The 15,942-nt window shown below is 36.1% G+C and overlaps 1 protein-coding gene across 1 annotated transcript in view; it reads right to left on the minus strand.

The window, feature by feature from the left end:
* Positions 1-12,145: 12,145 nt before the first annotated feature.
* Positions 12,146-15,942, minus strand: part of LOC126828111 (agrin) — a 243,955-nt gene continuing 240,158 nt past the window's right edge. The window contains exons 17-20 of the mRNA XM_056102221.1: positions 14,641-14,805; positions 13,905-14,045; positions 13,092-13,325; positions 12,146-12,237 (exon numbers count right to left, since the gene is read on the minus strand). Of these exons, the coding sequence (XP_055958196.1) occupies positions 12,146-12,237; positions 13,092-13,325; positions 13,905-14,045; positions 14,641-14,805 (632 nt within the window). The remainder of the gene's footprint in view (positions 12,238-13,091; positions 13,326-13,904; positions 14,046-14,640; positions 14,806-15,942) is intronic.

Consider the following 15,942-nt stretch of genomic DNA (forward strand, 5'->3'; position numbering starts at 1 on the left):
CTTCGTTCAATCTTCTCGCTATCACACGATGAGATTTCTTCAATGTCACAGGATTTCTACTTTGTAAAATGGCTTCACCCCCACCTAAGTCATATCTGTTAAAAAAAACAAAAAAGAAAAAAAAATTGTAATGATGAGCTTAATATGATTTTTTAAAGTTAGGTTTCTTACATTTAATATAGTACCAAAATGATTAAAACACAGATCCTATTTCTTTCGTTTTTTACAGTTCAAAATTTCGTTTTACTGGTCTAAAGAAAGACCTTCAATAGGTAGATTTAGCTCTTGCATAATGTATGTTTAACAAAAATTTTGATTTCAGAATTGTAAACAGCATAAATTTCGAAGCAGTGAATAATATCTATGTACATTTAATTGGTATATATAATCTATATAATCTACAGAATTTGTTTTTAATAAAGATTACCTGAATTCCACGTGTCCATCTTTGATAGAAAGGGACACAAAGTCACCCGTACCATCGGGATTCTGAGCATTGAACAACAGAATGCCGTCTCTATTTAATGTGTGAAAAACTATCTCAATACTTAAATCTTTACTGGCGCCATCTATTTTAGCAACTTTCAGGAAAGACTTGCCGCTGAATGAAGGAATATTGAAGGAGAGTTCTGAAGTAAAGAAATTCAATCATTAATCACAACATTCAACGCGAACAACATTTCGGTCGACACTCGACAATTCGCTGTATCAATCAATTTCATTTATCTCTAAACAACGAAATAACATTTCGGTCGGCCCTCGACAATTTCATTGAATCAATCAATTTCTTTCATCTCCAATCAACGAAATAACCTGCTCTTGCGAATCAAACTATCCAATTATTTTTCGTATGTGGTTTTCAATTGGTCAGATATATATTTTGTGTTAACTATATCTGAATGATTGAATCAGGCCCAGAAAAAAACGGTTTAATTTTATAGGACAAAATGTCAGGCGCAACTGAACTAGTATCTCATGCTAGACATGTATTATAAATATCAGTAAAAATACTGATAAAAGACGAATCTGTGCCAGAAAAAGTGACTGGAACCAGAATAAGACCATGCCTGAAAAACCTTGAGTATATGCCTGACGACGTTTGTGACTGGTGCCATAGTTACAAGCTCTCCTCTTTCATTCCCACTATATAACACTCTTATTGGAAATGAAATAAAATGGGGTTTAACATCCTACAGTTCTGCTCCGACTGGGCTAATGAAGACAGGCATACACCATTCAGTATGCTATGAGGGACATTTTGCCCAGGCAGCGGCACTATGGCCTACTCTTATATCAAATTCCAAATGCCAAGGGATCTTTAACGTGTACGCCAAGGTATACATGGGTCCTTGTTTTTTTTTTATCCCATCCGAATGACTAGACAGCTGTCTTTGTCCGGCCCTCTGTCCTGCACCACTGACAAGGGGAAACAACACCGGAAAATCCTGATAAACTTTCTCAGCCAATGCAGCACTCCTATTGGCATATACACAACTATGTTGAATTAAAGGACAATATTGGTGTCAGTCATTATTACATATGTGATAGAACTGGTTAAATACATCCCAAATATAATTTCAACACAGAGATCATTGTTACGATAGATGCATTATGAAGATTTCAAAAAAGGGAAGTGACTAACGCAAAAGGAAAACATTGACTCAATGACAGACCTTATGATGAAATTCGATCGTTTGTTATCGCTCGTTACTTCAGCCAGTTATATAGGACAACTCGTGTTTGTCATGTTTGACGTCACTTCCCGTTTCTTAACGTGCTTGTTACATATCTTCCGTAGCAATGATCTCTGTGTTAAAATTATATTTGGGATGTATTTAACGAGCTCTATCACATATTTTAAAAGGACTAACACCAATATTGTCCTTTAATGTTTATATTCAACTAGGATTCTCCTGTTCTTAATCTTTCTCAAGCAACTGTTCCTTTATAATTTATCACCCTCTGCCCCATTTTCATCATAAACATTAAAAACAATATCCATATCTTATAAGATGAGAAAGAAATATATTTATAGAAATATGAAAAGCAGACGACTTTTTTACATAACATGATTAATGACAACAGAAAACATTTTGAGTGACAGAAAAATGTTCTTTAGACAAAACATGCAAGAAATTGAAAATTATTCCTTATTTGCTGTCAATAATAAAACATTTTGACTGGCACACAACTGCCATTACAAAAGGTTAATTTATGGGAGTAGATTTCAAAATAAATAGAACCAGACAGGACAAAAAAAGAAATGGAAAGTAATATACATCAAGGCCAACTGAAAACAAAGAATAATGGAGCAGTTTTTAAACTATTTTTTTTCTTGCCTTAAAGTAGCCAAGTCTCTAACTCAATATCATCCAAAATCAGGCCATACTATATACCGGAAAACACTGGAAAACACACCGGAAAACCACTGAATACCGGAAAACACCGGAAAAACACTAAATACCGGAAAACATCCTAAATAACGGAAAACACCCTAAATGGGTAACCCAGAGCCTGGTCCTCTGTGTGCGGTTTTGGACCAAGTGAGCACCGATGAAGGAAGGTCAAGGTCATTACGATGTTCGTTTTACAAATAGCCTCCCCCCTCTCCAAAATTTTGTTGATGCCTATTATGTTTTGAATGTTTTAAAAGACGCAATCAGTCTACCTCCATCATTGACCATATTTTATTTGGTATTTTAATTTTAGTTTTCAGTAAATTTCAGTAGATTTCAGTGTTTCAGTATTTCAGTAGATTAAACACTGCCCTTGGAGGGCCCCATTATATGCCGGTTGCGCCGGTCTCCTGATTTTTACCAGTAACGCTGGCATCAGGGTGGTACAAATTAGTGCAAGGCACGACTAGGCCAACTCCTCCCTAGGTAACAAAAAATCGCATCATAAAACAGCAAGTATCATCAAAAGCGAGTTAATAAATCTCTGAATAGTTAGAGTTGAAGTTCCAGGTTTAACCGCTATGCGTCCTAATCACCAAACGAAATGGATGCCACGCAATTCTCGGACAGGCTCTAATCTGAAAAGTGTCTATCCTTTCCAAGAGCTATCCATCTCATTGGAAGGGCTAAAAATCTACTTGTTTCTGTGCTTACTTTCATTCCAGGGTCAAATATAATCACTTGAACCATAATAATATTCAACATATACCATCATATTCCGAGGGCCGCACACAGGATTTTTTTCTGGATTACTTTTCGAGCTTTTTTCCCCAACTTGTTGACCAGTTTTCCTTGAGAAAACCCCAACTTTCGCCCAATTGTCCATGAGAAAACTACATACATGTATTCTATCTTACTGCATTGACGGGAAGTGGTAAGCTGGACATCTGTGAAAAGGGTTGATCGATAAATTTTCAAGGAAGCAATTGTTGTTTTTGTTTGTTAAAGTGCACATAAGATGGTCCCGGAAAATTTGTACAATATGTACAATATAGCACTATCAATACACACGGCAACTGGACAAGCGTCTATTGACGGTCCAATTACCACGTGACTGGCCTAATCATAATCACCGAATTATCGTCTTTCATTGGTATAGATTAGACATTTGTGATTGGAATATTTTAGAGTGAATTTAAAATGCCGTATCATGCCGTAGATCAATTTAAGCTGCCTTTGTTTAAATAGGCCACGTGTCAAATAAAGATGACCGGTAATTTGGATAACCCCGTAATACTTGATATCCCAAACTTAAGTACAGAAATTAGTAGTTCTTGTACATCTAAAAATCATTTAAAAATCGTTGTCGTGGGAAGAGAGAGCGGTCATCTTCTCACTTTGTCATAATGAAAGTTAAAATAGGAGATGCAATTGTAAAATACTTTTATTATAAAGAAGATAACCGATGTTAGACATTATAGATGTTAGACATTATAACCTAATCGTATCAAAAACGTTAATCCACCCATCAATTAAATGTTGTTTAAACACCGGTGAGCAATAATTATTGGGTATATAGTAATTTTAAAAAAACTTATTAGTAAAACTTAATTATTTTATACAATTAATGTGTGTGTCTGATTCTACCATTAGTTCATACGGGTGTAGTAAATGAGGTTAAACTTTGCCGCGAAAATTGCACGGGATCATTCGTGGAGTTCCTGGTGCCGTTTGGTGAGTGATTAAACTGTCAATGCAATTGTAAAATATATACTTTTATTATAAAGAAGATAACCGATGTTAGACATTATAACCTAATCGTATCAAAAACGTTAATCCATCCATCAATTAAATGTTATTTAAATGTTGTTTAAACGCCAATCAACAAATAATACAAGGCTACTTGATTACAAAAACACTGGTAAGCAATAATTATTGGGCTATACATACATGCAATTTAGATTTTTGATCTTACGTGGTCTTTAAATAGAGGACTCTAGCCGATGAGGCTACTTCCCCCCCCCGAGAACCTCAGACAACCAATTTGTTTTATGTACTACTATCGTAATAAAACATTACTATGTTAACCACTTCCTGGTGGCTGAAGACTTACACCGAATGCGTATTCGGAAAAAAATGTCCCCGAGAAAATGTTTTTTCAGACAATCGATATTCGAGATGTCTTCTGTTGCACAAATTATGCTGCACTGTGTAAGAACTTGCATCCTTTGATCTGAAGATTGTAGATGGAAAAGTATCATTTGCACTATTTAGAAGTAAACCTGCATTTTCGTATATCATCCCGTAATTTGTGATTAATGACAATGATTGTGGAAATAATATGGCTTGAGGAACGGAAGATCTATGTTCGTCACGTGACTGGACAATTCCACCCCAGTCCCACCCTGACGATGATCCCTCCCGGAGCGGCCCTGCGCGGCGTGCTCTCTAAAAAAATCTTGGGCACAGTTTACTCTTCTAAGTTTTCCGGTAGCTATTTAGTAACCCGGAGTTTGGTCCTCGTGTGTGGTTTTGGACCAGGTGAGCGCTGATGAAATAATTTCATTAACATACAAGCGAGCGATCACCTACGGTCAAAGAAAAATTTCTTTTCAGATTTTTTTTTAACAATTTCTTCTCCTAAATTTCTCTCAAAATTATTTTCTACGGAATGTTTTTTCGTAAAACCAATTTTTCGAAAAAATATGAATTTTTTTTTTGTGACAGAATTTTTTTTTCAGCAAAAAATTTTGGAGAAAAAAAAATCGGAAAATTTTTTTGGGGGTTGCGGGGGGGCTATTTGTAAAACGAACATCGTAATGACCTTGACCTTCCTTCATCGGCGCTCACTTGGTCCAAAACCGCACACAGTGGACCAGGCTCCTGGTTACCTATTTAGGGTGTTTTCCGGTATTTAGGGTGTTTTCCGGTATTTAGTGTTTAGTGTTTCAGTAAAAAATGGTGTTTTTAGGTTGTTTTTCGGTGTTTTCCGGTATATAGTATTGCTGTCCAAAAACTTCGACATTGAAAAAACGATTTATTTGTCAGTTTAAATCAACATTGATGTTGTAATCTTACCGGGAAAAGATGGCCTTTTGATATCCAATATTTAAGACAAAATAAACATTTTACCATTGGTACACGAATCGTGTACCATAATGTGTTTCAGCGCTATTTGTAATAAGGGACTCGAAAAACGAGGCTAGGCAAATTCCACAAGTCATGTCATACGGTGACGCTATATTCTTATCTGGAGAGCATGCCCAATAAATACTATCGGCATAGACTGGAATAACCAGAAGCTAGAGATTGAATTTCGATTGAGAATACTGGCGTATGTCGCCGAACTTAACTGATTAGAAATTACAGTAAAAACAGAAATGATTGAATGTAAATCAATTTATATACATTCATACTACATTATTGTATGCGTTGCGACCCATTTGTGTCAATTTCTAGGTACATAATATTAGGGACTTAGCTCCTTTAAGTCCTGATGGTGTCGAGTAGTACAATGTTAAACCCCATTTTATTTTATTTCAAATATGCTTTTTATATAGTCTTTCAATTTACTCGTACTCTTTTATCTTCAAGATGAATTGGTCAAATATTAACAGAATTAAAGGAATCTCGCAAACCAATTGGTCAAACATATTATCGGAATCTCAAGACATGATTGGTCAAATATTAACGAAATCTCACAACACAATTGGTCAAATATTAACGGAATCTCGTGACACGATTGGTCAAATATTAATGGAATCTCGCAACACGATTGGTCAAATATTAATGGAATCTTGCGACACAATTGGTCAAATATTAAGGAATCTCACAACACAATTGGTCAAATATTAACGGAATCTCGCAACATGATATTGGTCAAATATTAATGAAATCTCGCAACATGATTGGTCAAATATTAATGGAATCTCACGAAACACGAACTTGATATATAACTCTGCTATAGCAGTGTACTCAATTTTAATAAAATATCTCAAAATAAAATAAAAAAATTTGAAATCCAAAATGACAGTTGTATTATGTAGGGGTGCTGTATTCATGGGTTCTTTATTCAAGGCATTTTGAATTGGGGAACAGAATGAAGGTTGACTGAAAGCATGGCACTCTGTGACTATTACGGATGAATAAGTATTACTGTAAACCATCTGATATTCAATACATCCCAAGACGGACAGACAAAAAGTAAAGCCTACTTCGATTTCACTGTTTGCGGAAATGTAATGAATTGTGGTTTAACGTATTCACCTACTCTTTATTAAATACCTGGGTCGCAATAATTACATGATATTTCTTTTATCAAATAACATGTGTTGCAATAATTACATGATATTTCTTTATTAATTAAATAGCATGTGTTGCAATAATTACATGATATTTCTTTATTAAATACCATTGGTCGCAATAATTACATGATATTTCTTTATTAAATACCTGGGTTGCAATAATTACATGATATTTCTTTATTAAATACCTGGGTCGCAATAATTACATGATATTTCTTTATTAAATACCTGGGTCGCAATAATTACATGATATTTATTTATTAAATACCATGGGTCGCAATAATTACACGATATTTCTTTATTAAATACCCTGGGTTGCAATAATTACATGATATTTCTTTCCGTATCCTCACCATTAACAGGATTAATAATGAAATTTAAATACAAAGAAAAGAAGATAAAATTCTAGAAATAAAAGAAAGCAAATAAAGAAAGCAAAAGTAAAAAAAAGAGAAAAAAATTAAACCAGCGGCTGCCAGGCAGGATACGCCGACATTTTCGAGAGATGGATAGAGAACAAGCTAAGAAGAAAGTGATTTTTCCTACAATCACGAGCCATAATTCAGGAAATTACAATTCGATATGCGCAAATATCGAAAGGAACCGAGATCTTTGTGTTATAAACTTACATTTCAAGTTTCAACAAAATCGGATAAAAAATGTGACTTCTATAGGGTCCACAACTTTGATGTACCCTATTTTTACGCTATTTGAGAACAAAGGGTGGCCATTTTATCTGTCAGTTTTGGGCTGATTTTCACGAAATTCGAACTCAGTCATCCTTAGGGTGTATCGGTGATATAATAATACGTTTTTTTAAATCGGATAAAAATTATGACCTCTATATGGTCCACAAGCTAAAAACGCGATTTTTCGTACAATCAGGGGCCATAATTCTGGAAGTTACGGTCCGATATGAGCGAATATCGAAAGGAACCAAGATCGTTGGGTTATAAACTTACATTTCAAGTTTCAACAAAATCGGATAAAAATTGTGACCTCTATAGGGTCCACAACCTTGATATACCATATTTTTACGCTATTTGAGAACAAACGGCGCCCATTTTGTCTGTCAATTTTGGGCCGATTTTCACGAACTTCTAACTCAGCCATCCTTAGGGTGTAACGGTGATATCATAATACGGTTTTTTAAATCGGATAAAAATTATGACCTCTATAGGGTCCACAAGCTAAAAACGTGATTTTTCGTACAATCAGGGGCCATAATTCTGGAAGTTACGGTCCGATATGTCCGAATACCGACAGGAACTGAGATCTTTGGGTTATAAACTTACATTTCAAGTTTCAAAAAAATCGGATAAAAATTGTGACCTCTTTAGGGTCCACAAGCTAAAAACGTGATTTTTCGTACAATCAGGGGCCATAATCCATGAAGTTTTGATACGATACATGCCAATATCGAAAGCAGCCGAGATCTTTTGGGGATAAACCTATATTTCAAGTTTCGTCAAAATCGGATATGAATTGTGACCTGTAAAGAGTCCACAAACAATTGTGGACGGACGGACGTCCGGACGGACAGGGGCGACGTCATAATACGTCCACATGAAAATGTGGGCGTATAAAAATTCACAACAAACAAAAAAACATGGCAGCAAAATAAAGCTAAGCCCATACCCTGTTGAGAGGATATATTGTCTACCAATTCAGTACATAACATCTTTATAGTTATTTCAATTTTCCCAGGAATTTGAACAAGTTTAAATTCAAAATGACAGAATATAGCTTAGTTTACTGATATCAATTTTACCCTGGGTAAACTGGGTAAACAGAATATAGTTTAGTTTACTGATATCAATTTTACTCTGGGTAAATTGAAATCTTTTCTATACACATTAACAAGAATCAGAGCGATTAATGCCTCCAATTAATTAAACTCAAAAGATGCTATGTGTGAACTTTGCGCTTACCGTCTTTGCATAATGAGCCTGTTTTGCCAAGAGGGCACAGACAGCGAAAGCCAAGCGATTCATCCAGCTCGCATGTACCAGAGTTGTGGCATGGGTTTATGGTGCAAGCATCTTCATTGGGGGAATTAGTCAAAGATGATGGTGGTTTCGCTCTTATCACCTCTACACGAAAACAAAGTCAATATTACACGTGTAGGACACAATCATATTCAATGGAAATTATTGAAAAATTTCTCTAAGTTTTCTACATTCTAACAATAGTAAACGATAATACATATTTACAGAAAACAGCTATCAATATATTTAGTTAAAGTGTCAGATCGAGTTGGTGGCCCTAATGTCATGGGTTCCTCTAACTAACAGTATCAAAAATTCACTATTTACATTGCTTCTATGAAACATGTAAGTGTGAGTTTTTTGTTGATTGGGCTGAAGGGAGAGACCTCAACACCATCGCACCAGGGCCCCCCCCCCCTCCTGTCCCCAGGAGTCCACACCATACCCCTCTAACCAAACACCATACCTCTCTAACCAAACATCCTGCGTCCCCATCTGTATTTAGCCGAAGTTCCCTTTATATCATTGATAGAATATTGTTTAAAAAGTCATCTAAATATTTCAATAACTGATTAATTGTTTCAATGGCATTTAGAAATTGACCTGGATATCATGTAGCTGTTTTCTATAAGTATTTACCCATTAGTAATAGTATGTCACATAGCTGTTTTCTATGTGTTACAGTTTATTACTCTACCCTGTTACAAATAGTATATCACATGGCTGTTACAAATAGTATATCACATAGCTGTTTTCTATAAGTATGTGTTATAGTTTATTACTCTACCCTGTTACTAATAGTATATCTAACTATATATTTACATAATAAAACCATATTAGAAGAAATCTTTTTTTTTTCTATTTATTTTTTTTCATTATTCAGTGCTAAAAAATTATTTAGTAAAAAATTGCAGAGTTTCTCAAATTAAAGATATCTTTTATATATTTTGTAGCTAAAAGAATGCAATGAGGAATACTTGAGCATTAAATATTTATAGGCATCGTTCTCTTAAATCATTCCAGAAATTCCAACAGAGCAAAAAAATCACCATGCTTAATTATTAATGCATCAAAAACTATGTTGTTTAGGCCATACAAAAAAATAAAATATTCTGATTCTCAGAAAATCCTTGCCAGGGGGGGGGGGGGGGGGAGAGAGAGAGAGATAGAGAGATAGATGGGGTTTAATGTCCACTCAACACAAACTAGGTCATTTCGGGACTAACACATGGTTCAATTTTATTTCATTAATTAGGTGCCTTTAGCTGTTGGAGGAAACCGGAGGACCCAGAAAAAACGCACATGGTTGGACAGGCTACACTACTCCTTGTCACAAATAACCGTGGAACTGAAACCACATTAGTTGACTCAATGACAGATTTATCAGGGTTACATACTCGATAAATGAGCATATAAAACATTTTCGGATTTAGTCAGATTTTTTGATAGAGTTACTTTATATAACCGGGGATTATATTTACTGTGGTAATTAATGAAACTGCTTTTACACATCCCTTTTTAAGTGACGCAGGAGTTATCTGAGAAAACAGAATATTTTATTTCTATGGCCTCCGTGAGAAGTATATATATAGATATATAGATATCAATATATAACTTACCTATACACTGGCTGTTATCGATAGAGGCCACAAATTGATCGTAACATTGACATAGTCCTTGTCTACAACTACTGTTAGATACACAACAATCAGAATCAACAATACATAGTTCATCTATATTACCATCAGGTCCTGAAAATACACAATACACATATTTTACCATCAGGTCCTGAAAATATACAATACACATATATTACCATCTGGTCCTGATAAACAAAATATATTATACACAAATATTACCACCGGGTCCTAATAAACAAAATATATAATACACTTATATTACCACCGGGTCCTAATAAACAAAATATATAATCAGAAATATTACTATCAGGTCCTGAAAATATACAATACACATATTTTACCATCAGGTCCTAATAAACAAAATATACAATACACAAATATTACCATCTGGTCCTGAAAATATACAATACACATATTTTACCATCCGGTCCTGATAAACAAAATATATAATACACAAATATTACCATCTGGTCCTGAAAAATATACAAAACACATATTTTACCATCAGGTCCTAATAAACAAAATATAAAAATACATAAATATTACCACCAGGTCCTGAAAATATACAAAACACATATTTTACCATCTGGTCCTGAAAATATACAAAACACATATTTTACCATCAGGTCCTAATAAACAAAATATATAATTTACAAATATTACCATCTGGTCCTGAAATACAAAACACATATTTTACCATCAGGGCCTGAAAATATACAATACACTTATATTACCATCAGGTCCTGACAATATACAATACACATATTTTACCATCAGGTCCTAATAAACCAAATATAAAAATACATAAATATTACCATTAGGTCCTGACTAGAGAGAGAGAGAGAGAGAAATGGGGTTTAACGTCCACTTGACACAAACTAGGTCATTTCGGGACTAACATATGGTTTAATTTTATTTACATAATTCGCTTGCGCATAGGGGTCTTTAGCAGTGGGAGGAAACCGGAGGACCCGGAGAAAACCCACGAGGTTGGACAGGCGACCCTACTCCTTGTCACGTACAACCGGGGATTCGAAACCACGCCAGTCGACTCAATGACAAACTTTATGATACAGCGCGCGCATGCTAACATTCAGCCATCCAACCCGAAGGTCCTGACAAACATAATATATTAATACATATATTTTTAAGGTAACTCTGGAGACTGAAATAAGATTATTAAAGTTGCTGATGAAATGAAATGGGATATAACGTCCTACTGTTCTGCTCTGACAGGGCTAATGAAGACGGGCAATGTTAATAGAATTTTAATGCCAAGGAATCTTTTACGTGCACACCAATGTGTACACAGGACCTCGGTTATCCGTCCCATCCAAACGACTGGACAGCTGTCCTTTTCCCTCCATCCAGCACTACTGAAGAGGGGAAGCCACGCCAGAAAATCTTTAGTCACCGTGGCTCTAAAAAGTTGCTGAGGGTTTAATGTCCAACAAAAACCTGGTCATTCCAGGACTAACATATGGTTCAATTTTCATTTCAATAATTCGCTTGCACGTAGGGGTCTTTAGCAGTGGGAGGAAACCGGAGGACCCGGAGAAAACCCACGTGGCTGGACAGGCGACGTGGAACAATCAAACAGAGGATAATAAATAAGAAACCTACCACATTCTTTTTCTGAATCACTGACTATAGGTCTTTCTGTACCGTGTATCTGTGGTAGTTGTGGTGAATACGTCTCATCTTGACCAGGATGTATATGACGAGTTGTTTTACGAGATCGCGATGTAGATAACGGAGGTGCTGTAGTTCTGGGAGACGGAGCAGCTATAAAAGACCAAAAGGAAGAAGTATTAAAGTCAAACAGATACTGAAACAGGTAATGAATTTGAATAATAATGGGATTGTGATGTAGATAACGGAGGTGCTGTAGTTCTGGGAGACGGAGCAGCTTTAAAAGACCAAAGGGAAGAAATGTTAAAGCCAAACAGATACTGAATTTGAATAATAACTTAAATTTCAAGTATACAGGAGAGAGGGAGAGAGAGAGAGAGAGAGAGAGGGGAACACTGTAGAGAGAGAGAGAGAGAAAGAGAGAGGGAGAGAGAGAGAGAGAGGAAATGAAATGAAATGGGGTTTAACGTCCTACTTCGACTGGGCTTATGAAGACGAGCATATGCCACACAGTGTGCTATGAGGGAAATTTTGCCTGGGCAGCGGCACTTTGGCCTACTCTTATATCGAATTCCAACTGCCAAGAGATCTTTTACGTGCATGCCAATGTGTAAACAGGACCTCAGTTTTCTGTCCCATCCAAAAGACTAGACAGCTGTCCTTGTCAGGCCCTAACTGGGAAACCACGTTGAAAAATCCTGATGAACTTTCTTGACCAATACAGGGATGGAACACTCGATCGCCAGGCTAGCGAGCCAGTGTCTTACCCACTTAGCCACAATGACTCCCAAATAATAACAGACATACGGCATACAGAGTGTTATGAAGAATATTGTGCCCAGACAGAAGTTTTTCCACCTTCTCTTTTTTGTCCCATTCGAATGACTAGACTATGTTTCTTGCCAGATCATCTGTCCTGCCACCAGTGACTAGTGCAAACCACGCCTGAAAATCCTGTGGATCTTTTTCAATGAACATGGAATATGACCCGGGACCTTCAGGTTAATGAGCCAGCACCCTACCCACTGAGCCACCGTGCTTCCCTTTTCAGAAAAGGAAATGTTTTAATTCTAAATATTTTGATCAATCCAGAAGTAACAATTCATTTTTAATTTCATATATTAAACTTACCTCTACAAGGTCCTCGGTAAGCAACACTTATATCCTTTTGAAGACGGCATCCAAACATTTCCAGCTGACATTCCGATCCATAATTCTGTCCATCTGTTCCACAAACAATATCCTGCCTTACATCTCGATCATCACAACTCTGATCACAAACACATTCGGGTCGGCCTTCAATGTTCTCACAAATAGCTCCAAATTTACAAACCAGATCTCGACATGATGTAGGAGTATCTTTAGCTGAGAAGTAATACAAAGAGCTAGTGAAAGGCTGCTTTAAATGACAATATTGGTGTCAGTCATTATCACAGATGTGATAGAACTGGTTAAACACGTTACAAATTTTAATATAATTTTAACACAAGAGATCATTGCTACGATAGATACGTTATGAAGCCTTCAAGAAAGGGAAGCATGAGTTATCAGATATCAACTTTTGGTCTTCGAAGGAATTATTAGTTAGCAGAATGCCTGTGTATCTGTTATCACCCGTCACTTCATTCAGTTATATAGACATTATTAGAAGGATAACTTATGTTTTCCTTTTGTGTTTGTCACTTCCAAAGGCGATTGTTGAAACCTGTCTTACGCATCTATAGTTAAAATTATACTTGGAGAGAGAGAGAGAGAGAAATGGGGTTTAACATCCACTCGACACAAACTAGGTCATTTTGGGAATAACATATGGTTTAATAATTTTATTTCAATAATTCGCTTCGGGGTAGGGGTCTTTAGCAGTGGGAGGAAACCAGAGGTTGGACAGGAGACCCTACTCCTTTCACAGACATCATGTTTAATAGAAATGTTATAAATTATTACCTTCACATCCACCAGGTCCTAATAGGTTACCATCACTACACAGATTACACTTCATACCGTTAATATACGGTCTACACATACATCGTCCAGTCATCTGATCACAATCATCTCTTATAGAACCATATGAATTACAATTACACGCTAAAATAAAGACAGAGAGAGAGAGAAATGGAGTTTAATGTGCACTCGACACAAACTAAGTCATTTTGGAACTAACATATAGTTCAATTTTATTTCAGTAATTCGCTTGGGGGTAGGGGTATTTCAGCAGTGGGAGGAAACCGAAGGACCCGGAGAAAACCCACGGCAGTCGACTCAATGAAAGACCTTATGATACAACGCGCACGCTAACCATTCGGCCACCCAACCCCCCCACGTTGAAATAATATACACAAATATGGATATATTTACACAATTCACTTACAGAAATGTGGATTATGAAAAGACAGATTAGGTGTTCTGGCCAAGCGGCAGAATGTTTGGGGTCTCTCTTACGTTGTTTTACGTGCATGCCAATGTGTAGACAGGGACCTTTATTTTTGTCCCATCCACACGACTGTCCTGCACAACTGACAAGGACTAACCATGCCAGAAAATCCTGATGACCTTTCTCGGCCAACGCAGGGATCGAACACAGGATAGTGAGCTAACATCTTACTCACTGAGCCACCATGGCTCCAGTTAATGATGCAAAAAGGTTGTCATAGTAATGCTTGATTAATTGTAAAATCCTTACGTATACATCCAGGATTGCCCATATCAACTATCTTGTGTAGTCCCCAATATCCAGGTTGACAACGGTCACATCGTAGTCCTCCAACTCCAGGTTTACAGGTACATTGACGAGTACTGGGATCACAGTTATTCGTATACGAACCAAGGGAATTACAGTGACAATATTCTATAGAAAAAAAAAAAAAATTTAATATTAATTACATTTTATCTTGAATCGATTTAATATTATCGTCAATTCCATTTCTCGTTAATTTACAAGAAAACTCTTTAAATAAAACTTTTGTTTTTTTAACTGAAGAAAAGAGAAGAATCAGAAAAAGAAGAAGAATATCAGCGGCTCTAATTATAATACACCCAAAAAAAATAATAGCTCTAGGAAATTAATTAATCTTTCTCTAAGAAAATTAATTAGTGACATCGCTAAGAAAAGAAAATTAATTAGCAATTAAAAAGACAGAACAATGAAAGACAAAAGAAAATATAAGATATAAAACTGGCGCTGAAAGCAGCGTCTATAAATATCACTGAAGAAAGAACCAAATTAAGATGACGGCAGTTTCCATAGAAATAAATAAAGAACACAATCAATTAGACAGTTTCCATAGAAATAAATGAGGAAATAAAACTAAGATGACATCAAATTTAAAGGAAAAATATACAACTATAAAAACATAGACACAATCTAATTAAACATTCTAAATTCAAAGGACCAACTAAATCAATAAATTTTGACGAAATTGGGCAATAATTTGTGGACCTCTAAATCAATGAAATGAAATGGGGTTTAACGTCCTACTGTTCTGCTCCGACTGGGCTAATGAAAACGGGAATACGCCAAACAGTATCATATGAGGGAAATTTTGCCCTGACAGCGGCGCTACAGCCTCCTCTTATATCGAATTCCAATTGGCAAGGGATCTTTTACATGCACGGCAATGTATTCACAGGACCTCAGTCTTTTCACCCATCCGAACGACTAGACAGTTGTACTTGTCAGGCCCTGTGTCCTGCACCACTGACAAGGGGAAACCGCTTTGGAAAAGGATCTTTTATGTGCACGCCAATGTATACTCGGGACCTCAGTTTTTTGTACCATATGGACGACTAGACAGCTGTCCTTGTCAGGCCCTCTGTCCTGCACCCCAGACAAGGGGAAACCACGGCCACTAAAATAAGAGCTTTCTGTACTCCAGATGACTTTAATATTTTTTTTATCATTTCGTAATGAGAAGAAATGTGAAATGGGGTTTAATGTCCTACTGTTCTGCTCCAACTGGGCTAATGAAGATGGTTATCATTTAGA

This window comes from Patella vulgata, chromosome 7 (assembly GCF_932274485.2).
Source record: "Patella vulgata chromosome 7, xgPatVulg1.2, whole genome shotgun sequence".
Lineage (NCBI taxonomy): Eukaryota > Metazoa > Mollusca > Gastropoda > Patellidae > Patella > Patella vulgata.